General features: G+C 59.0%; 1 protein-coding gene and 1 pseudogene across 2 annotated transcripts in view; one reads left to right on the top strand and one right to left on the bottom strand.

The window, feature by feature from the left end:
• Window positions 1-1,312: 1,312 nt before the first annotated feature.
• On the bottom strand, window positions 1,313-17,137 carry LOC308631621 (large neutral amino acids transporter small subunit 1-like; the record flags this gene model as incomplete). Its single annotated transcript, XM_081263002.1, has 11 exons — window positions 1,313-1,590; window positions 2,605-2,782; window positions 4,094-4,243; window positions 5,323-5,419; window positions 5,762-5,865; window positions 6,557-6,680; window positions 7,223-7,267; window positions 7,771-7,876; window positions 15,055-15,267; window positions 15,678-15,810; window positions 16,979-17,137. 11 exons carry the CDS (start codon window positions 17,135-17,137, stop codon window positions 1,535-1,537), a joined length of 1,365 nt encoding a protein of 454 aa, XP_081119128.1. The 3' UTR covers window positions 1,313-1,534.
• Window positions 17,138-18,038: 901 nt separating this feature from the next.
• LOC308631620 (RING1 and YY1-binding protein-like) overlaps window positions 18,039-23,662 on the top strand; it is a 53,456-nt pseudogene continuing 47,832 nt past the window's right edge. The window contains exons 1-2 of the transcript XR_014024318.1: window positions 18,039-18,115; window positions 18,707-18,832. The product of XR_014024318.1 is annotated as an RING1 and YY1-binding protein-like (transcript). The remainder of the gene's footprint in view (window positions 18,116-18,706; window positions 18,833-23,662) is intronic.

Here is a 23,662-nt window from a genome sequence, read left to right as displayed (position 1 = left end):
TCCCCACCCCACCAGCCCAGTGTAACAGGTTAGCCATTAACACAGAATAGAAGATGTACCAGCCACGAGTCACTAGCTCTGTGGACGCCACAGTGGATGGCCAAGGTGGCCGATTCAGACGCGGTGCCAATACACCACGGCTCCAGCCGGCCACCTGAAATAAATAAACACGGTGCCAACCATACCTCCGCGTTAGTAAGTGTTAGGGGACAAACAGAGGCTGTCAGGCCAGGGTCTGCTATCCCAGGCCCTGCGGACTGTCGGCCATGCCTGGCTGGACAGCAGAGACTTCCCAGATGGGCCATGGTCCTACTATGCTCCTGGACACTAGCCGGCAAGTCAGAGTCAGCACCATGGACACAGGCCCCAGAACCAGACGGACCCCTCTGACCTGCCTCGCAGGTGGGGGTCCCACGACCTAGCCATACCGACCTGGCCATACCGCACCCCAGGAACACGCTGCACCCTGCCAAGTGGCTGGCACTGCCCTCCTCCTGGGGGGGGGGTCAGTGGTCTGAAGCTGAGGTTGAGCTCCCAGTGCAAGACAGGAGCCTGCTGAGCTCTTCTCAGGCCTCAGAGTCCCTTCAGTCTGACCTGAAGAGAGGAACCGCTCTCTGCGGGTGACTTGCAGGGACTTCCTGACAGCTCAGCAAGAACAGTGTGGCCAGATGTGCTGGCCAGGCCTCAAGTGCCCCAGGGCACAACAAAGACAAAGCCCACCGGAGGCAGAGAGAGGAGAGCCCAGGAAGGCTTTGCTGTCTTCTGAGAGTGGGATGGGGCACGTGAGGGGAAGTCGAAACCCTGGCCACGGGGGAAGCGAGCCCAAGGGCTGAAGGGCTGCTGTGGTCAGTGGGAGGCAGAGGCCGGGGTCCCCAGCCGTGCCTTGCCTGCCTTCCTGGCTGTCCCTAGATGCACACAGCCCCATGGTCAACCCCAGGGACAGGCAGGGCTGGCTCTTGCTGCTGAAGGTTCGTTCTCCAGGGTTCGCAGGGCAGGAGCCATTTCGAGACTTTAAGGCAAAGACACAGCCAGGGCTCTTCTCTCTCAGCCCTACACCGGCGCTGGAGGGAAGAGGGCTGGAGCAGCTGGAGGTGCGCCCGCAGACAGGCACTGCCACGCCAGTGCAGGTCCTCAGTGCTCTGTGCAGCCACAGCATCGGGTCCCTTGGAGGCACAAGGCACTGTCGAGATGTCTCCCACCTCCTCCTGACCTCTCTAAACAGCAATCAGTTGGTGGCACTGACTTGACCCCAAATTTAAGTTGAATGCAGATGAACAGGGAAGGGAGAAGGCGGTGGGTCCCATGGGGGGGGGCCACCAGGCCTGCCCCAGCTCACTGCTGGCACTGTGCCCGGGAGCCACCAGGGACATCCATCTTCCAGGACACCATTCGTACCAGAGTGTTCACAGCTGCTGTGGGTGCCGCCCTGGGCAGGGACGGTGAGGGGACGAGGGAGACCGGGAGCTGCTTTTCTGAGGGCGAGTTGTCTGCGCGTGGCCTTCGCGTGCTCCCTGCCAGCAGCGTCTGCCGCCAGCTAGGTCTCCTGCGGGACCACCTGCATGAGCTTCTGGCAAAGGACGGTCGTGGAGACTGCGGGAGAGGACACAGAGTGAGCGCGGCCAGGCCTCGGGCTGGGCCAGGCGTCCTTCTTGTGGAGACGAGGACCCACAAGCCCAGCTCCCACCTGACCTGTCCCCACACCGTGCCAAGCTGCAGGAGGACAGGAACTCCAAGTTTTGTGTGGCCCTCCAGACCGTGTGGTCAGCACTGGCGCCTCCCCAGGGCCTCCTGGCCAGCAGCACATTCTGCAACTCTCCGTCATGCCAGACTGCCCGGGCCAGCAGGCGAGGAGTGTGGGAGCAGGTGCAGCTGCCCACCCCAGAGCCCTGTGACTGCACAGCAACCTGGTGGCCTTGCCACTGTGCGTGTGCCCGGCCCACACTGCCCATGTTACCACTGTGCCCTGAGAACAGGCTGCCTGCGAAGGGCCCCAGGAACCGCCTGGCACTCTCTCTCCTTTTTCTTTGTGGTGCTGCCTGGCCAGCGCCACCCCCCCCCAGCCACTTCCAGGGCCACCCTGGCACTTTCTACGCAGAGCCTGCCTGGGGAGGGAGACGGGTGGTTTCAGAACAAGGTTTCTGTCTTAAGTCTGCTCTGGGTGTGACCCTGCGTGAGATTCCACAGGGACCCAGGCTGGAGGAGAGTCCTGCTCAAATGATGGGTGGCTCAGCCCTTGGTGTGGGTCTCCTCGCCTGCACAGGGGCCACCCTAGAATCTTAGCTGGCAAGGCCCGCCGGTGCGGACTCTCTCAAGCCTGGCCTTCCACACGGGTGAGGACAGGGCCCACTCTGATGTGGACCACCCCGGGCCTGGCGCCTTCTCCTGCTCTGCCCAGGAAGGTCAGGCAGTGTGTCAAGGCTGGTGAGGGACAGTGGGCACTTCTCTGGCAACAGCAGCCTGGTTCTTGGGAACCCCTCTTTCTGAGATGAGCTGCTGCCCAGCTCTTGAGCTGGGAGTAGGTGGGTGTCCTCACCACTGACACCCTGCAGTGGCCAAAGGCCTGGCTGATGCCAGCCCATCTCGGCCAGTAGCCTGGACACTCACATATGCCCTGGAGGAGCCACTTGGGCTTGTTCTGCCACCAGACCCCGAGGAAGTAGACAGGCAGCCCACTGAGGATGATGGCGAAGCCAATGCCACATTCCACAGGTGTCTTCCAGAAGGACACGGCGATGAGGAACAGGCAGGCCAGGATGAAGAAGACCGGCATGCCCAGGTTCACCTGGGGACAGCACAAAGCAGGGCGTCAGCATCCGGGCCTGGGCTCCTCCCGACCACCACACCCCGCCGAGTGACCTCCACCAGCCCACGGAGAGCTCCAGCCCATGTCCTGTGGCCAGCGGCGTGCCACCCTGGAGCCTCCCTGGGATCTGCGCCCGCCCCACCCACAGCCCTGGCCAGTGCCTGTGCTGACAGGGCAGGCGCTGACTTGCACCTTCCGCAGGGTCGGCCCCGGGGCACGAACTGAGCCCACGTCCGTAGCACTTCACCCCGGCCCTGGCACAGGCACCAGGCATGGAATGGCCCCAAGTCAGCAGAGGAATGAAAACAAGCAGCCGGGCTCCGGGGGTGGAGGGGGGCTGCTGGTTCCCACATCACAGACGCGGAGCCTCTGGGAAGGCCTGGCCACCCACCAGCAAGCAGAGTCCTGCCTGCTCAGAGGGCCCTTTGTGGGTGGACCAGGCACTCCTGCCCCAAACCCGCGGCCTACAGACAGGCTGGGGCAGAAGCCGGGGCACAGGGAAGGCGGGGGCCGCAGAGGCCTGGGCAGCAGAGCCAGCTTCTCCCGGTCTGTCTGTGGGCGGTGCCGACAGGCCTGTTCTGAGAGCTCTGCTGTCCTGCACCCACAGGCGGCCAGGCTCAAGGGAACCGACTCCACGACAGTGCCCAGTCCCCTGGGAAAGCGTGCCCGCAGGACCTGGTGCCTGCACAAAGCCCTCCTGTGGACACCTGCCCCAGCTGTTGGGCTGGTCCCTGTGAAGGGTGGGGTGTCTAGCTGGCCACTCCTCCGACAGCCTTCCTGTGGGCCAGCCTTCCTATGGGCCCTCGTCAGGTGGAACATTAACCATATGTTAAAAGGTGCTACACTGGCTACCTGAGCTCCCAGGCTCAGGGCAAGGGGAGACCAGGGCGTCCTGGGCACTAAGTCACGGGGCTCCCTCCAGAGAGCCAGGCTCTTCCCCTCTCTAAAGACAGCTGGGGTGGGGTGGGGACAGGTCAAAGCCTGTGGTAGGAGCCAGTTATAATGACCTAGTACCAAAGGGAGCTGGCCGAGTGACAGGAGCTGCTGCCAGTGGCCACCTGTTGCTCCCAGGACTCCCAGTTGCCGTGCCCCCTCCACCGCTCATGCTCACGAAGCTGACTGCAGTTCCCAGAGCCCTCCAGAGGGCAGCAATGCCCTTTTGCTGGGGGGAGGTGGAGACTGGGAGGCCGCGCGGGTCCCACTCCTGCCTCAGGCTCCTCGGGACACTCCAGCCTGCTCTCTGCCTGCTCTCTGCCTGCGGCACTGGCTGGACCCACCACCAGTACTCACCTTGATGGGCCGCTCCAGCTCAGGCTTCTTGAAGCGGAGCCAGACCATACCGATGATGGCCAGGGCCACGCAGAGCCAGTTGAAGAAGCTGAAGAAGTTGATGACGGAGAAGATGTCTTTGGAGAAGGCGTACAGCAGGGTCATGACGCACTGCCAGGAGAAAGGGGCTGGCTGAGCCCTGGGCAGGGCCATGCCCGATCCAGGGAGGATCGTGACCAGCCTCAGCCTCCAGCACATTGGGGTCGTGTGAGGTGCAGAGAGGCCAGGAGAGCGATGGGCTTCCAGGACAGTGGAGGTGCTGCCCACAGAGCAAGCACAGATGCCTGGACCCAACGCTTCTTGCACACCTTGCATCAAAGCAGCAACCTGGAACTAAACTATGCACCCACCAACTGGGGATCATAGTAAGTACAGAGTCCCCACGCTACACAGATGGCCGTTTCAAAACCAAGGTCAAGCTGGCCCTTTAAGCATGTCCAGAACTTCTGTGATACTTCTCTCTTTAAGAGGTGGAGCCTAACCCTGCTCCCCGAGGAATGGCACTTACGGACTCACTTTAACAACCAGGCCCAGGCAGCAAGGACAGCAGACCCGGCCGGGGCTAGGCCACAAAGCACACGGCCGTCTTGCTCTCTGGATCACATGTGCAGCGGGAGCCAGCGTCCCATCGCGAGGGTGCCCAAGCTCCCTGTGGAGAAGCCCGTGTGCCCACAACCTTTGGCCTCCTGTCCACAGCCCCTGCCATGCCCTTGGAGGGCAGCATGCCAATTGCAGTCATCAAGCTCTGAGACCAAGGTGGGCAGCCCCCGCTGGCGCTGCAGGATGTGGGAAGGTAAAGGCTTTGTGCTCTGGGCCCCGGGTTGGGTGGCTGTCACACAGAAGCAGAGAACTAACAAACAGGCTCAGAGAAGGAGAGAGAAAAGTGCACGGTGGATGCATGCCCAAGCCCAGAGGTGCCCGGACAGCCTCGGCAGTGGGACTGTCTACACCAGCACGTGCTGCAGAGTTAAAGTGCCTTCTCGGTGCCCGGGGCCTGGCTGACTAGAGCTCCCAGCCCCTGCAGCATCCCAGTCATGATCCGTGGCTCAGGGACAGTGGCCCTTCCCTGGCTGTCCCAGTCCTGCTCACAAGGTGGCGCTCTGGCTGCTCCAGAGCCCAGAGCGCCACTGTGTACACCTGGACAACACAGGTGGCGGGGCGGAGGGTGCAGGGCTGTGTGGCAGGCTTACCGTGAACACAAGGGACGGCATGGGTGTCAGGAGCTGTGGGTGGATCATGGACAGGATCGAGGGCAGGTGGCCTTCCCTGGACCCCACGAAGAACAGCCTGTGGACAAAGCAGTGAGCAGTCAGGCCCACGACCCCACCCGTGGATGGAGGTGCCTACAGACAGCTGAAGGGTGGACCGCACCCAGCAAGTTGGGTCCCAGGAGCAGGGGCAGGAGCCCTGGTGGCCTCCCTCCAGCCCTCCTGGTGTTACTCCTGCAGTCCAGGAAGGGGCCTGCAGGACCCAGCAGTCCACCAGCTCCAGGGAGGGCGAAGGCAAAGGTCACACTTCCGGCCTCCCTGTCACCCGACCTCTACACACCAAACAGGACTCCAAGCACAGGCTGCAAAGCAGATGAGGCTGGCAGCCGGGCGACTCCCTCGACCCCAGGCGGGCACTCACCTGGAGGACGTGAACAGGGACCCGTTGACAGAGCCGAAGCAGGACAGGCCCACAAAGACGGGGATGATCCAGGACATGACTCCCAGGTGGTAGTTCCCAAAGTCCTGCAGGGACACAAGGACGTGAGCCCTGGGACCTCACCAGGGCCGACCCAGGACCCACTTGGCCTAATCCTGGCTTGTGCACACACAGCCATCCCTGGGATCAGTTCTGGACTGTGGAGACAGCTCAGGACAGTGGCCCTTCCCTGGCTGTCCCAGTCCTGCTCACAAGGTGGCACTCTGGCTGCTCCTGATGGCAGGCCCTCTGGTGGGCCTCCCTGGGTTGCCTGGCCCTGCCCAGCTGGCCTCTCGCCTGACCAAGAGCAGGTGCGGGTCTGGGGACGAGGATCTGCCTGCCTCACTTGGGGACTCTCACAGGGCCTGGTGAGTGGGTCTCTGCAAGCGCGGGATCTGAACCAAGTGAGACTCAGCCACAGCAAGGACACCCTGCTCCTCCCGCATGGGAGGGCAAGGGGCAGGAGCCAGAGGCCAAGGACACAGCCCAGGGGCAGTCTGTCCACCTGACCAACCGCAGACACGCTGATCATGGTGGAGGCCGCCTGGCGTCTGTGGTTTCATCGCAGCCAAGGTTGAGGAGGATGCCACGCCCCGGCCAGCGGGGGAGCCCTCCTGTGACACCTTCCAAGGAGACTGAGGACAGCCGCACGGCCCTTCCAGGTAGGCGAGAGGCTGACATGCAGGGACAGCCTGGTCTCGGGCTCTTGGACCCCGGGGAGGCGGGCAGCTGTCTTACCACGGCCACAGCCTCGGATGTCAGCATCTGCTCAGTGGTCAGCGTGGTGAAGTAGGCCAGGTTCGTCAGCACGTACACCAGGGTGACGATGGGGAGGGAGATGATGATGGCCAGGGGCAGGTTCCTACAACAGGGAGGGGCTGGTTGTTGGAGCACGGCCCTGCGTGTCCCCACGTCTCAGCTGGCTTCTCGGGCAGGGGCCAGCTGCCTGGGCCTGGGGAGCCGGGCCACCTGGCTGGTGGCTCCATCTGCCTGCCTCGTTGCCCCTGATGGGGTCCTGTCTGAAGGCCCACAGCCCTGACCAGTCCCCACCCAGGACACCCTGGGGGCCAGGGCTGAGAGCCACCTCCGGGGGCGGGGGACCTTCATACACAAGCTGGAGTGGTCCAGAGGACAGAGGGCCACCCTTTGTGTACCTGGGGCTGCCGAGGGCATCTAATGCAGGACAGGTGTCCCAGGGGCACATGTGGTCCACTCCCAGGGCACGGCTTATTCCAGTTCACACAGGTGGACAGGGGCCCAGAAGCCAGCCCCGCCCATCACCCTAATTGTGAGCACCTGGCACAGCTCCCCAGAGGCCAAGCCGAGCCCACCAAAGGGTTTTGGATGGAACCAGCTTGTCCCTGTGACTTGTCCCTGTGATGTCTCCTTCACCCCTCCACGTACCTGTAGGGGTTGATCATCTCCTCTGTGACAAAGTTCAGGTAATTCCTAGAAATCAGGTTTCATTATGTCACCCCACAACCATTAGGAAAAAGATACAAACTCAGCAGGGAGCCCCCATAACCCCTGCGCGCCCCCTCACTCCACCCATCAGAGCCAACCCCGGTGAGCAGGGAAGGCCAGGGCCTGGGTTCCAGGTGGGATCGCACTGCGTCTGCCCAGTGGGGCCTGAGCGCACCAGGGCGGTCACTCCCACCTGCTCCTGCTCTCCCGCATCCCTGCCCACTCACCTCCCTCTAGCACCTTCCCACCTGCTGGCCACAGAGCTGCAGGTCCCAGCTGGGGAGGCTTCAAGCCTCTACCTTGTGCCTGTTCCGAGGACACAGAGAGGGACACATGCTACGGAGGCCTCAGGGGTCCTCTCACGGCCCTTCAGGGCGGCCTGGGGTTGGGATGCCCTTGAGAGGGCTTCCAGTGTCTGTCCTGCCTGTCCCCAGCTGCACACTTGAGTGCTGTGAGACCGTGAAGCGGCCAGACGTCCTGGAACCTACCATCCTCCGTAGGCAAAGAGGCCACTGTACAAGGCCAGCACGATGTTGCCCACGTCCAGGTTGGTGCCTTGGAAGGAGAACTCTGGGTTCAGATTAGACACGCCACCTGGCAAAGACCACGAGGGAACGCTGGTCAAAGGATGCCAGGCAGGGCCCTGCCGAGAGGAGCAGGGCAGGGGAACAAGCGGATGCGGGGGCCTCTCCCTGCCACCACCTGAACAGCCTGCTGAGCCCCGGCAGAAGAGAGCTGGGCCCCTCCCTGACATGGAGGGGCATGGCCTGGCCAGAGCCTGGGCCACTCCGAGAGAGGACAGGCAGCTCTGCAGACTTGGTCACTGCTGCCCATTTGGGTCAGGGTCACCACTTGGCTCAATGAGGGTGACCACCCCATTGGCCAAGGGACCCCAGTAGGATGACAGGAGAGAACACTGGGTGGACCCACGAAGGGTCCACTTGTCATTCACCCACCTGAAGCCTGTGCTTCAAACGCAGCACAGGACCTCCTACAGCAGACACTGCTGGGGCCCCTTGGAGGGTGGACAGCACTCCTGTTGGGGGTCCTTGTTCTTACAGCGCTCTAGACCTGGGAGTCTCCCGTAACTGGGCTGGGAGGCTGCGGACCCACCTGCCACCGGGACTGGCATCCTGAGAAAACCTCACCCAGCCCCGGGGGACAGCCTCCTGCTCTCCTGGTTATACTATGGTCAGCAAGCTGGCTGGACCCTGTGGGCTGGGGACAGGCATTCAGGACAGGCACTTTCAACAACGCCTCAGCTGAGCTGCCCACAGCCCCTCTAGGTTCTAACCCACCTGCTCTCCAGTGGAATATTCTGGAGTACCTTACTTCTGAGGAACCCAGCCACATTCCCAGCGCCTGGACCCAGACACTCTGCTGGGAGGGAGGGCATCTGTCCTACCAGTGGGGAAACTAAGGCATGGCCACGTGCCAGGGGTGTGAGGATCTGCCAGCCTGAGTAACACCCACCCACAGTGCTATGGCAGAGTAAGCCCCAGGGACTAGGGACACATGCCTGCCTGCTGGTGAGCAGCACTGGACCAAGCCAGCACACAGGACACTTCAGATCCCTGTTTTACCAACGGGTCACCACCACTGCCCTCCAGACTGGACAATAGCAGCCGCTTACCCACTAAGGACAAGACATGGGGCTGGGGACATGCTGAGGTCTCCTAGTCAGAGCCAGATACCTGCAGCCCAAGACCTTGGTGACCCCAGTGCCCATGTGGCACACCACTCTGGCCACCAGCTCAGGGGGCAATCATCACTCAAGATGGTCCAGAGTTCCTACTACAGGGCAGGACTTCCTGGGACTCGGCTCGACTTGGTGGCCTGAGACGGCCAAGCGCACGCTGGACCAGGTCCTCCCAACCAGCCATGTGGCTCTGTTCCTGGGACAGTGTGGCTCGGCCACCCTACCAGGACCTCCCCTGGAGGAGACGGCTGCCCAGGTGCAATGGGACAGTACCCCAGACCACCTAGCCTTGAGCACAGCTGGTCAGCTCCAGCTTCCCACCTGCCATCGGGTGGGAGATAGTGGGAGGGCAGGGTCAAGTCCCCCGGGAGGTGAAGCTCTGCCAAAGATTGTTGGCGTGGGCCCCCAACTGACACTGAGGCCCTGGAGGCTGGCTGTCCTGCCTGACCATGGACAGAGGGAGCATGGGGTGCAACAGGAGTCCAAGGACCTCAGCAAGCAGCAGAGCCCAGGAGTGTGGCCAGTCTCCGTCTACACTGGATACTGGCCCAGGAGGGAGGCCACAGCTCCACTGGCCACTTGACCAATCACAGGCTACCTTCTCTCCACAGGTGCCATGGGGTGGTACTAGGTCTGCTGGTCTGGACCCCGAGCTGTCCCTGGGCTGGGGCTGGCACGGCCTGATGTGGTTTGGGGGTGACCGTACAGAGCCAGGGCTCTACCTGCCCCAACTGTGCTGCTCAGCCACAGCTCTGCTCAGGGAGGCTGGTCCCTGCCCTCTCCAGGGCAGCCAGAGGCGGCAAGGCCACCCACGCAGGGTGGCAGCGGTTCTGTGGGAGGCTGGTGCTGGCCCCAAGGAGAAATGGGAGACACGCACCCTCCTGAGAAGATGACCCCAGAATGGCAGTCCCACCCCACGATGCCTGGACACTTTCCAGGTCGCCACAACTGGGTGACACAGAAGGGTTCAGGTCAGAGTGGCTGCTCAATGTCTGAAACGCCTGGCGCAGCCCCAGGCTGGGTCACACTGGCCTGTCCCCCACTGCCCAGGCCAGGCAGAGGTGACTTCCACAGCCTGCCATGGATGGAAAGGACTGCGCTGCCAGCTCAGGGAACGGACAGAAAGGACAATGTGGACCCAGCAGAGCTGGGTGCAGGCCTGGTCCAGCACAAAGCAGCTCCTACCACACTGAGGTGCAGGGCCTCACTGCCTCCTCTCCTGCTCTGGCCGCCCAGGGGCAGTGACTCCGTCCCAGGCAGTTCCTGGCTGGCAGCCTGTAGCAGCCCCTGAAGTCCCTCCCCTGGGTGTCCCCATCCCCACCCATAAAGCGCGCCTTCCTGAGGGGCTGGAGGAAGCCGAGGCACAAGCAGCGCTGAGAGCCCAGCAAACCAGAGGCCGCGTGGCCCTGGGAGCTGGGGGAGGGTGGGCGTGTGCAGAGACCCAGGAGAGAGGTTTCAGGGAGAGTCCAAGTCCCTGTCACACCAGTGCAGCCATGGGAACCACCCACCCCGGGGGACAGGGAACTGCCCCTGCCCTCAGATTCCTCCCTGACAGATGCCGGGGAGGGAGGGTTCCCTTGATGGCCAAGTGCATAAGGGAATGGGACTGAGAGTCAAACTCTTCCCACCGGGGACGTGGCCAGCCCTGTGGCCCTGACTCAGGACAGAGGCTCCCCATGGCCACTGTGTCCCCCGAGATCTGCTTGGCCCTCGTGTTGAGGAAAGCCCTGGCTACAGCTTGCCAGGGCCCAGGCCTGGGAAACCCGTGATCTGGAGATGGCCAGCTCTGAGCTCACTCCTGTGCTCGGAGGTGGGGGGAGCCTCAGAACCCCACCAGCCAGGCACAGCCCAGGCACACTTGCTGCAGGGAGGGGACCTCCATCCCTGGCAGCAGGAAGGCCACGCTTCCACTGGGGACAGCTGCCATCCTGTCCCTCACTCTGCCTCTGGGCTCCAGCACAGCGGTCAGACAGAGGAAGGCGCTGAAGCGCGAGGCTTGCCGCCGGAGGGCAGGGGGAGCCCTATCTGAAGAGATGGTCTGAGCGGGCCAGTGAGGGCTGCAGTGGGACCCTCAGGAATTAGACAGGTGTCCCCACCATGTCTGGCAGAGAGACGGAGGCAGATCTGGGGCAAAGCAGCCATGGGCTCAGGGACGCCTGGAGCCCCCCAAGCTGGAACCCTAACCCTAACCCTCCCCAAGGACTCTGGTTTCAATTTTTTTTTCTTTTCTTCTATGTCCTCCCCTGGAGACTTGGGAAGGACGGTCCTGACAACACCTTGACTTTGGACTTGAGACCTCCAGGACTATAGCAGATGGGCATCTGAAATCCATAGAAGCAGCCCTTTTGCCTTAAGATGAACATCGGCTGTCGCAGCCACCCAGTGCTGGGGGATCCTATGAGCCAACAGGCCAAGGTGCCCCCACTGTGTCTCGGACATGCCACCCTAGTTCTGGGCAATTCCCTATCTGGAAGATGGGCTGACCCTTGGCTGGTGCTGGGTGGACACTGGTGGGGCCTCAGACTCAGGGCCTCCATTGCTCTGTGTGGCTGCTGGCTCAGCGGGCTCAGGAGAAGGCGCAGTGCTGGCCACCCCAGGGCTCCCTCTGCCTGTCCCCTGGCCTGAGTGCAGGCCCATATTGCTCTGCCTTCGCCTTAAGTCTGGGAATGTGGACACGGCAGAAACCTGGTTCTGGGGATTACGGCTGGGACCAGATGGCATCTGTCCACCACGGTGAGTGGCATTGGCTTCTGGAAGTCTAGGAGCGGGCATCCTAGACTTGGCATCCGCGGCCCTGGCTTTGACTCCCAGCACCACACGTAGGTGGAACCAGCCCCTTCGCCTGGAGAGCAGCTCTGCCCAGCAACCCTGAGTAGGAAGGCCTTCCCAATCCACAGCCAAGGGCAGTAGAGGGCCCCTGTCAGGGCCATGGCAGTGACCGCCCCTCGTCCTGCTCGGGCTCCCCAGCCTCCATCCTGTGCTGACTGGCCCGGGGCACTGGAAGCCCATCTTCCTGCCCTCTGATCCCACCCTGCTGGCACAAGTGGTACATGTGACTTCCACAACTGTCATTCCTGTGGTGCAAGGACACACTTCAGACCTCTCGAGGAGCACCAGCGGGAGAGCGGCTCCCTGGGCAGTAGCTTCCTTAACCACAGAGCTTAAAGTGGCCACAGAGGCCCCATGAGGATGCCACATGGCCTGGCACTCCTGTCTCCAGGGCCTGGGTCACCCGCTGTGGAGGTCTGACCCTGAGTCTGGCATGAATCCAGAGGGTGCCTGGAGGCCCTGGGCAGGCCAACCCCATTCTAGAGTAACCCAAGTCCGCCAGAGCCCCCCTGTCAGACCGGCTCCCTGGACCCCTGTAAGGGGGGCTGGCCTGGGGGGGTCTCTCTAAGTTTTGCTTTGGCAGCCTGAGGCTGAGCAGTGGCTGGCTTCTTCTCCGTGAAGCCCCTGGACTATTTAGGATTCACTTTGAGGATCCCACCCCCTGCTGGCAGGGGTGGCCCCGAGCGCAGGTCTGAGGAGGACACCGAGTGGTGTCCCCAGCTCAGACGATAGAGCCCTGAGACTCCTGCAGCTGCGGTTGGAAGTGGGCTTGGGAGAAGTGACTGAAGGCAGAGAGGACAAAGGGAAGTGTCCTTATCTGTGGAGACCCCAGGAGGCTCGCTCTCTCCACCAGGTGAAGTGACTGTGAGCAGGTGCCTTCTACAAAGCTCAGGTGGCCCCTGGCTGGAACCCGCCCTGCAAGAAGCTGCTCTCAGCATCCAGGACGTAGGGTCCCACCCTGGTCACCCCAGCCGGACTCCCAGGTGCTCTGGCCCCAGTGGGAAGCCAGCAGGAGCCTCAGCGTCAGGTAGAAGAGCGGTGGTGGCTTCTGGCAACCTCTCAGGCCCTTTGGGAACAGACCTGGAGCTGGACTCTCCCAGTAAGGCCGAGGCCCCTGCACTGTCCCCAGCGGTACTCAAGGACAGGGCTCGTGACCCTGCATGCCACCGGACTGGGACACTGCACTTCTCGGAGCCTGGGGGACCTTGCCACCTAAGAGCGCTGTAGAACACTCACTCCACAGACCAGGAGTGCCACACAGACCCGCGTCCCAGCCCCCGGCAGGTGACGCAGTGGGAGTCGGGCCCTGGGTGGGCAGCACTCAACCTCCAGGACACCTGGCAGCGAGGGGGTCTAACCCAGACTGCTCCCGGGAGGCGCGTGGAGGAGGAGAAGGGCTCTAGGAATGCCTCTCTCACCACCGTCCACCCAGCCTAACTGCTGGAGAAAGATAAGCAGGTCCCGCCCTGGGTGTCAGCCACAATGGCCCCTTGTGCCTCCCCAGCAGCAGTGCGGGGAGCGGCCCTCCTTCCCACTCCCACCCTGGCCGCCCGCTCGTGTTTGGGAACAGCCTGACCCTGGGCCAAGGCCATCGGGCTGTGTCACGAGTGAGGGCCATCTGACAAGATGGCCGAAGGCAGGTGGCGCCCATGCCCCACACACTCGTCGGCCACCCCCTCCCTGACGTGGTGCCCTGGGCTAACCTGCCCCAAGCGCGGACCCCATGCTGACTGCCTGCATCTGAAATGCCCATCTGAGCCGCGTGCATCCCGAAAGCACTGGACTAGACCCAGAGGCAGCACCCTGGCCCCGGCCCCCGCCCAGGGGCACCCTGGTCCTAACAGCCACAGATCAGCACTGGTCAGGACGACAGAGCCATGCAGCCGGTCACCTGGGGAGAAGGGACATTCCAAAGGGTGTTTCTGGGCGCCCCACCTGTGTCCAGAGCTCTCCTGCTCACAGGTCATGGGAACCCCAGCCCAGGGGGGCAGGGCCAGTGGGGAGGACAGGTGGCCAGGCCTTCCTGGGTTCGTGACCTTCCCCCAGAGCCAGGAACAGTCAGGACCCTCTGCCGCCAAGAACCCACAGAGGCCAACCTCAGCACTCGGTGTGTGTCCAGGGCCTGTGACCAACCGAAGGAGGACTGTCTGATAAGACCTTGCAGGTTCTTAGCTACGGAACATTCCACAGCCTGGAAAGGAAGGGGGCGGGCCCGCAGCAAAGGTGCAGGAGGTGGCAGGCGCGTCTGTGTGTCAGAGCACCCAGGAAGAGGCCCAGCAAGGTGGCCCGTCCGTCAACACCTCCAGAGCACACCTGCACAGGACTCCCCTTCACTCCCCCCAGCCCCCGGAGAAGGTGGCCAGGAAAAGACTCCGACACCCAGTGACTCGCCTAGAGCCATAAGGTCACCACCAAACCTGGGTCTGTACTTCAACACAGGTGCTCCCAGCGCTGCTGACTTGGCCCCTGTCTGTTCATCTGGTCTTTTATTTCCATTAAACAGAGGAGGACTGTGCTCCTCACCTGCAGGCCCGGTCTCCACACCACTCAGAATATGCCCCCAGGTGGTTCCCCACCGAGGACAGGCACTAGGGTTTATGCTATCCCCCTGGGTGACACTCCCTCTCAAGGGGCTCAATAATCCTCCAGGGTTTTTTTTGAGGGGAGGGAACGGGGAGTACTGAGGACGGAACTCAGGGGCCCTGACCACTGAGCCACATCCCAGCCCTGTTTTGGATTCTATTTAGAGACAGGACCTCACTGAGTTGCTGAGGCTGGCTGGGAACTCAAGATCCTCCTGAGCAGCTGGGATTAAGGTGTGCGCTTAATCCAAAGCCACACAGCTGCAGGCCCAGGGACAAGGCCACTGCATTTGCCAAGGAACACCAACAAGAGCTCCCTGGAGGCCCTGTCCACAGCTGCCAATGACAGCCTGTGGTGTGACAGGAACCCAGCTCAGTCACAGGGCAGCAGGCCACTCACAGGACACAGTGTCCTGAAGGTGCCCTGATGGTGAGCACCCACAGCAGAGAACTGAACTCCCGCCCTGCTCCCGGGGCGCCGGGGGCCAGTCTGCGCACACACTTCCTGGGGTGTATGCAGGAGGGGCTCCCTGCCCACCTGGAAGGGCATCAACCTTCCCAGAGGACTCACCCCATGTGGGAGCATGGTGCCAGGGCAGGGCCCACCTGGCTGGGGCCACGCAGCAGGTGCCCAGCACCGCATCAGGCCAGCTGCCACTCACCCTTCCCGATCTGGATGAAGCCAAGCAGGATGATCAGGGCCAGGGCCAGGAGCTTGGCTGCCGCGAAGGCGTCCTGCACGCGGGTGGCAGCTTTCACGCTGTAGCAGTTCACGGCCGTGAGCAGCACTGCGGAGACAGGGCAGGCAAGGTCAGGGTGCCTCGGGCTGGGGGCAGATCCAACAGAAACAGTAGTGTCCCCACCAGCCCCCTCCCCCCAGTTTCAGGTTCTCTGGGACTTGTTTTGATCAACTTCCTGGTTGAAGGTCAAAGGTTGGAAACACCAAACTCTCAAAAGAGCTGGATCCCAGGTGCCCTAGGCTGGGGCAAAGGACTTCCTTTTACTGAGCTGACCTGCCCTGAGGGGCAGAAGTGCCCTCCACCTGCGGGGAAGCGCCAGCTTCAGACTCAAATCAAAGAAACTCTGCCCCTGGAAGAGGGATGCATCACCTCTGCCCCCAAGTGAGCTCCATGGGGTCCCATGAAACAGGGGGCCACCTGACAGGCCAAGAGAGAAACAGGACAAAGTGGATGCAGCCACCATGGGTGGCAGGAGAGGAGCAGGAGCCTGAGGCAGGAGGCCTCCCCACACAGGGCACTCAGGTGGGCTCAGGGGACAGACGCACGCTCCAGTTCCACTGCTCCCCGGCTAGCAGACACCAAGACAGAAATCCACACGGAACCTTCTGCAGACATGCGCAACTGCACCGGGAAAGCCTGAAACCCAGTGTCCTGGAAGGCCAGGTGGGCATGCAGCATCTGCAGGAGTCATGGGCTCAAGCCTGCAACTGGTCCTGCCAGCCCCACTGGACATCCAGCCCTGAGCCAGGGTGGGTGGTGGGCATCTCAGTGTGCAGGAGCCACCGGTGAGGGCCCAGGAGCCACCGGTGAGGGCAGGTCCTGCCGCTGGTCCTGAACACAGCACGGTCCTCCCAGTTGTCCAGTGGGCTTTGCAAACCCAAGGCTGAAGTACCTTTAGGGACCTGAACACAGGGAGTGCCTGGCTAAGTCACATGCACTGTGATTAACTGTGATGGCCACAAGCCACAGTCAGGACGTGGGACCTGCCATCATGCCACCATTCCACTCTGCCCTCAAGCCCCCAGCCTCTCCCTGGCCCAGCTGCACCCTGGCCATCAGGCTGTCAGGGAGGGACTGTTTGGGGGGAAGTGACACTGAGCTCTCTGTTGACCAGGCCCTCCGGGGTGAGACCGGTGGGCCTGCTCCTCCAGAAGCTTCCCTGGTGGCCTGGCGGGTCCCAGGCACACGGCAGGTACTGCTCTCTCAGCCCAGCCATTAGCAAAGTCAAACATCGTGGGACCCTCCCTGGTCCTTCTGCCCAGCAGCCCCTCCCCTCCAGAGAAGGGTCCCCAACAAGACAAGTGCCAGGGAGTCCCAGGCTCTCACACCAGCAGCTCCAGGTCTGAAGCTCCTCAGAGACTGTCCTTGACTGTCCATGTGGCATTTGGGCCAGTTGTGGTCACTGTTGTGTCCAGTGCAGAGCCAGTCAAGGCAAGAGCAGTTTTGAGACGTGTGCTGGCCACTGCCACCAGCCCAGCTTCCAGGCAGGCAGAGGACGCCAGGGCTGGGGGGAGGCCCCCTGCCCCCTCCCCTCCCACCCTGGCCTCTCCTTCCTGGCAGAGCAGGTCATGCCCCTGTGGCTCTGTCCATGGCCCTACCTACGGTGGTGGCACATTGTGGGTCTACTCTGTCCAGTCTGGCGACCACTAGCCACAGTGGCTGCCAAACACTGGAAACATGTCTGTGGCCTGAGGATCTGAATTTTTACTTTCACTGACTCTTAGTTTATTTGAATTGAAATAGCCACATGTGGCTGCTGTATCGGAGAGCACCACTCTGTTGGGCCCCTGCTCCCCTTTTCCAGCTGGGTGATCCAGGCGGGTTTCCTGCCTGCTCTGTGCCTTACCTGCTCCATCTGCAACGGGAACCTCGGGGAAGCAGACGGATGGGCTGGCCCCGTGATGAGTGCAGGGGACTGCAGGTCTCCTGTTCTCTGGTGCCACACGCCTGGTGCCTCTGTGGCCACTCCCAGCCCCAGACAGGACATGACCTGGAAGGAGGCCATGACTTTGGGCATTGGAAAGCCCAGTGACCTTCACATCCTCATTGGAAGCAAGCCCCTGGCAGAGAGGAATGCTAGATCCCCTGTGAAGCTCTCGCTTGAGCTACAGGCCTCAGGGATCTGAACGGCAACTTCTCGGGGGAAACGCCCTATTGAGGCTCCGGGGGAGTCGGAAGGGGAGCCGACGGCCCGCAGCCCGGGGTCTGGCCTCGGGCAGAGTTCCCTCCCGCGACCCAGCTGGGAGGGCTCGGGGCTGCCGTCTCCACCCGAGGCCGGGACTTTGGAGGAGGCGGCTCCGGAGCTCCGCGCGGCAGAGGAGCACAAGTGCGTCTGGGCACGCGGGCCAGAGGAGGCCCTGCCCGCCGCCGGGGAGCTTGTGCAAGCCTCGAGGCGCTGCGAGCGGCGCGGCTGTTGCCAGCCCCCGCGGCCCGCGCAAACTGCGCACAACTACTTCTCCCGCGCCGCTCGGGGGGTCGGGGGCTGGGCGGCTGCCCCGCGGGGCGGCAGTGCCAGAGCCCCGCCGCCGGTTGCCCGCCCCCGGGCGCGGCCAAGTGCGCCCCGCCGGGCTCGCACGCTCCGCCGCGCGGGCCGCTAAGGCCCCCGGCAGGCACGCGCGCCCCCCGCGCGCCCCCCTGCGCACACGCTCCCGGGCACGCACGCCGCCGGCCGGCCCACGTCCGCCCCGCTCCCATTGGCCGGCCGGCGAGTGACTCGCGGCGCCGGCCCCGCCCCTCGTCAGTCACTCGGCGGAGGCGGCGCTGGCGGGGACTGGTCTCGTCCGGAGACTGGCGGCGGCGGCTGCGGCCGAGCTCGAACTCCGGCGGCTGAGGGCGGGCGGGCGGCTGTTCCGCGACGACTCCCGGGCGGCGTTTCTCCTGCGGGCGGCGGCGGCGGCGGCGGCGGCGGCGGCGGCGGCGGCGGCGGCGGCGGGGCTGGGCGCAGCCCGTCCATGACCATGGGCGACAAGAAGAGCCCGACCAGGTACCTGCTCGGCGCCGCGGGCGGAAGGGAGGCCGGGGCGGCGGGGGCCGGCGGCGACTAGGCCCGAGCGGCGCGCGCGGGGAGGCGCGGCTAAGATGGAGACCGGCGGGCGGCGGCGGGCGGCGGCGGGCGGCGGCGGGCGGCGGCGGGCGGCGGCGGGCGGCGGCGGGCGGCGGCGGGCGGCGGCGGGCGGCGGCGGGCGGCGGCGGGCGGCGGCGGGCGGCGGCGGGCGGCGGCGGGCGGCGGCGGGCGGCGGCGGGCGGCGGCGGGCGGCGGCGGGCGGCGGCGCTCCGCGCGGGCCGGGGCCGTGCGCGCCGCAGCCATGGCGGCTCCTCCTCAGCCGCCCTCCGCCGCCGCCGCTCCTCCCAGACAAAGGAGATTTGCACAGGTGGGGAGGAGGCGGCGCCCCCCGGACGCGCCACCCGCCCGCTGCGGCCTCCGGTCGGCCGCGGGTGCGCGAGGCCCCTGGCCGGGCCGGCGGCCGCGCGGGGTGGGCGTGGGGCGCCGCGAAGTTTGCTGCGCCGGATTCCTGCGGCACCGCGCCGCTCACGCGCGCCTGTGTTTTGCTGTGCCCTGTCCCCGCTCGCGCAGGCCTAAGAGGCAAGCCAAGCCCGCCGCGGACGAGGGCTTCTGGGACTGCAGCGTGTGCACCTTCAGGAATAGCGCCGAAGCCTTCAAATGCAGTATCTGCGACGTGCGGAAAGGCACCTCCACCAGGTACGCGGGGCCCGGCCCCCTTGGTCGGGCACTGGGCTTTAAAAAAAATTTTTTGGGGGGGTGGTGGGGGGAGGGCTGCGAGCTGTACTTTTCTGCCCTGGCTCCAACTTGTTGATCGCGGCTTTTCCTTCGCCCTGGGGGTGGGCGACGGGTTTGGGGTCGTGTGTCTTCGGCGTTGGGTGCAGTGCCTCATGTTCGCGGGATGATTTATGGGAAGGAATTTTCCCAGGTTTTCGTATTATTTCATACAGACGCCGGGTTTGACACTTGTATCCTTTTGGCTTATTGGCTCGGAAAGAGAGGAAGCAGTGCTCTTGCTATGGATTGTAGGACACGAGACCTTTTTTAAAAAATTTATTTTTATTTTTATTTTTTAAATTTCTGCCATGTGCAGAATGGTTTTAATTTGCCTGTCCTGAGTTATTTTCCTCCTCTTTGGGGAATTTAATGGTGGTAGTACAGAAAGGCTGGTTACGTTTTTCTTGTTGGAGCTGTAAATGTCTGTTATTTTCTTGCACTTGAAAATAGACGTTGGGGGGTATGATAAAGAAAGTGCATGTTTTGGAAGGCCGAGTTGTCAGGTTTTTGTTTTTTTTTCTCTTTCCCCTGCATGATTAGCTTATGCAGAGTGGTGATGGGGTTTTGCAAAATGTGAAGTGAATGGGATGACTATTTTGAAGTTTGTGTTTTAAGCTTCATTGTGATGAAAATAATGTTGGTTGAAAGAATTCCTTTTCATGTAAATGAAGGTGGTATACTCTAGGTATGTAAGGGTATGTAATGGTAGGTAACGGAGTTGAACTACTTTAGATCCCCTGGGAGGAAATGTCAAGACTGATTTTCTGGTCTTCAGGTCATCCTTAAACTTTTATCTGGAATTTCAGTCCTGTTTGAAGTGAAACTGTTCTTGGTATCATTTAATGGACAGGCGTTGGGGTGTGTGTCAAAGGAAGACATTGAGTTTTTGGTGTATGCTTTAGAACTTAAAGCGGTGGCCAGGAGTCTCATTGCACTAGCTACTTGTTTTTGATTGGTGGTGTTCCAATGTGTCTGTGTAGTAGTGCTCTAACTGGATGTACTTGTTTGAATGTGTCCTGTTGAGGGTTCCTTGCTGTGTTTATACCTGGGATTAAATAGGATACTGGACAACCTAAAAGCATGTAAGTGGGGTTATTTGGTCCAATCACCGGTAGAACTATTCTGTGATTTCCACTAACTCCTAAGTAATGAAACCACTCAATAAAAATAGTATAGAACTTGAGGAAGATATTTCCCCATAAGTAGCTTTCCTAAAAGTAAGTTCATGTCACCTTTTTGTATCATCATAGATTTACTTAAAATTTATCATAGGCTTACTTAAAATTAAAAAACAAAACCTTTATTCGTGGTTTCATGGATTTTGTTTTGCTATCTAAAATAGGGGATTCCATCAGATGGCATGAAACTTTAGAAACATATTTGTTACTTAAAGCAATAGTGATTGTGTATTATTTATGAGTAATGTTTTTTACATGTAGAATCCCTCAGAGGCCAAACCTCTTTATTGTGGTTTTGCTTTGAGTGTTACTGTTGATGGTGTTCAAGTAAATGACTAGGAAACTCCTAAGAACTTGAGAATCTCACTGGTGAATAGAAACTTAAGCCAAACTCAAAAGTTTACATCTGATTTATTGCTGGGAATAATTATCTCATAATGAAATGCATTTCAGTTTCTACAGAAAAGTTTTTTAAAAACCTGACTCATCAAGTTTTTGGAAGCACGTGGAAGGTTTTGACTTTAAAGAATAAAGATTTTTTAGGGCCACAGATGATAACAGTGAAATTCATTTTTTAACAAATCCTGTGAAATATTTCAGAGTAAGTTCAGGAAAAGTGGCTTGTGTAGTACCTTTATGGATCCTCAGGCAGTTTTTTTGATGTCTGTCATTGAGTAGTATTTGAACATACATTTCACAAGTCTGAGAACTTGAACTCTCACCAAGTTGTGATACTCTTATTTGACTGAGATTTCTTTGACTTTGGTTATTATCACTATTTTAGTGTTTTAGATCTTTGCAGAAGGCATTAATCAGAATTCAGTTAACACCTTGGCTTTCCTCAATTACGGATGGGCGTCATGTGGGCAGTGAGTTTTTGACAGGTTTCGTCTTGTCCTTCTGTGCATTAGCTTGGTCAATTTCTCTGTGATACTTGCCACTGCGCTGTTTTTTCTTGGGTCTTTTTTTTTTGGTACCTCACAGGTTTGATATGAACTTGACATTTTCTGTCTTGTTTGGTATTAATCAGACTTGGTATTGACGGCCGTACAAAACTTTTTTTTTTCTTTTCCAGTCTGGGGGGGATTGAAGCCAGGACCTTGCACATACTAGACCAGTGCCCTACCCCTAAGCTACAACCCAGCCCTGTTGTTCGGTTTTGGAACTGGGTAATAGGCAAAAATCAGGGATTTTAGAACAGTTTGTTGACTGACATAGAAATTGTTTTAGCTGTATTTTAACAGCCTAGTCAAGTAAATGACTAGGAAACTCCTAAGAACTTGAGAATCTCACTGGTGAATAGAAACTTAAGCCAAACTCAAAAGTTTACATGGTTATTTTGAAGTTTTTGGTCATTCTTTTCTTTATTGTCACTGTCATCTACCAGTCAGTCCGGGAGAACAGCTTTGAATTAGTGGCAGCCCAGCAGGGAACAGAACTCTATTTGCCCTATGAAGACAGAGTTGATGTTCCTAAATATGATTAGGAAAATACTGCCACTCTTCCTAGGCTGTGGAAGATACTCTTGAAGGCATTGGGTAGGAGAGGGACATGTGTAAAGGATGGCAAGACATGTATCCAGATGACTGTAATTCAAGTTGTAAAGACTCTGAGAGGCAATAAAAAATGGGATTGAAGCAGTCTGGCTTGGGGAATCAATCACATGGTTCCCTTCCCCCCACTTCTTTTGGACAACTAGAATTGATTTCTCTAGAATCACCTGCCAGCTTTACACTGTTATTGCCATGTGCATCAGATGTTTTTAATTCTGCAGGTATAATCATGAAGGTGATTCAGAGTGAGGGCTTCTTTTCTTTTTTCTGGGGAGCAGAATGAAAGGGAGATAAAAAGGTCGTAAGGAATGTGCTAAGGTCCTAAGGAATTTGTAATAGTCCCCTTGGAAGGCTCAGGGGCAATGGAGATACATGTTTTAGATGTATTATTAATTACGTGTTGGGTCTCTGGTTCTTTTATGCAATTCTTTCCCAAGCATGCTATCCCACTCTCTAGCCCTGGGTCATTATTTGTTTTAAAATCTTTTTTGAGGTTCTGCTTGGTGATGCACACCCGTCATCAGTAACTCTGTAGGCTGAGGCAGAAGGGACCAAGTTGGAGGCTAACTTCAGCAACTTTGCTGGATGCTGCCTCATGATAAAAGGACTGAGAATGTGGTTCAGTGGTAAAGCACCCTTGAGTTCAATCCCCAATATAGAACAACAGCAGCGAACCCATAAACTTTTGTTAAGGTGTAATTTACATATAGCATTCGTCCATTGCTAATGCTGCAATTAATTTTTTTTTTTTGTCATTTTAAAGAGCTGTGATGTCATCACCACAGTGTAGTTTAGAACCTTTCATCACCTAAGCTGGTTACCTTATGCCTGTTCTCTGATAGAAAGTCTCTGACCCTGGAGCATGGAGGAGTCAGGGGCTGCCAGAGAGTTGCTTCGCGGTGCTGCTGGATGGAAAATAAAGAGGGGGGTTCAGTGTTAAGAGAGGTGGCAGGTGGGTAGGAAGAGAATCCTATCCCTTCCTAAGTGATCGCTGTAGTAGTGCTCCTCTTCCTGCTTTGACAGACACACAAAAAGAAGATGCTGCCTTAAGAGAGGAAGGGAAGCAAAGCTGAATGTTGGGAACTGCCTAACTGTTCTCTTAAGTTGCACTTGCAGGTGTCTGGTAGGCACTTCCTAGACTGGTGAAGAAGCATTTTGCTTTTGTGGTCTTATGACTGTGAGTGCAACGTTGTCTTTAAAATAAAAATTACCAAAACATTGCTCCATGCTCTTATTAATGAATGTTTCTTTGCTAGTAGGGCTGTAATTTTTGTTTTCAACTGCTGTTTACGTTGCATTCACTTGAAAAATTAGAAAAGTTTTGTTTTGGCTAATTGCCACAGATTTAGAACTTTGCTCTTATAATGTTGAATTGAAATCACACTTTATTTAATTCCTGATTATTTGACTACTGCACCTCTGAAAAGTTCACTGTTTTGGGAGCCTTTATAGACAAGTAGAAGCGAGGAAATGACTTTGGCTTGTGCTGTGGTGTGGGAATAAATAATTTGCTTTAGAAAAAGCTGGTACTCAGGATATTGGAGTGCAGGGAGAGGCAGCAGCAGTGTTGTGTGTGGTTTTTCTTGTTCTAGACTCCCTGATTCTTTGCATTTGTACCTTTGGAATCTTCCCCCCTTAAATGCAGATACCTTGCCAACTCAAAACACCTTAGGTGATTATGAACTGTTGCAGACTTTTTGTGGGAAAACACAACTTAGTTATGACTTTTGCTGGAAGCTTTGTAAGGGTGTCACCTGGTGATGCTTTTTAGAAAGGAAAACCCCCGAAAGAGGAGGAGGTACCTGCACTGGGACAGAGGAAGGCCAGGCTAACAGTGCTTCCTGAGGATCCAAACCATGGCTTTACACTTTAGGTACTTGGTTTTGTTGTGTTTGTCTTTTACAGAAATACTCCATAAAATACATGGAAAAATTGCCTCTGTCTTCCAAATCATCAAACCTTATCAAACCTTTCAACCTCAGAGCTGGTACAAAAGCTGGTACAGTTTCAAAGATTACCTT

Source organism: Spermophilus citellus, assembly GCF_964194105.1.
Source record: "Spermophilus citellus genome assembly, chromosome: 12".
NCBI classification, from domain to species: domain Eukaryota; kingdom Metazoa; phylum Chordata; class Mammalia; order Rodentia; family Sciuridae; genus Spermophilus; species Spermophilus citellus.
This window is presented reverse-complemented; position numbering and strand designations above follow the sequence as displayed.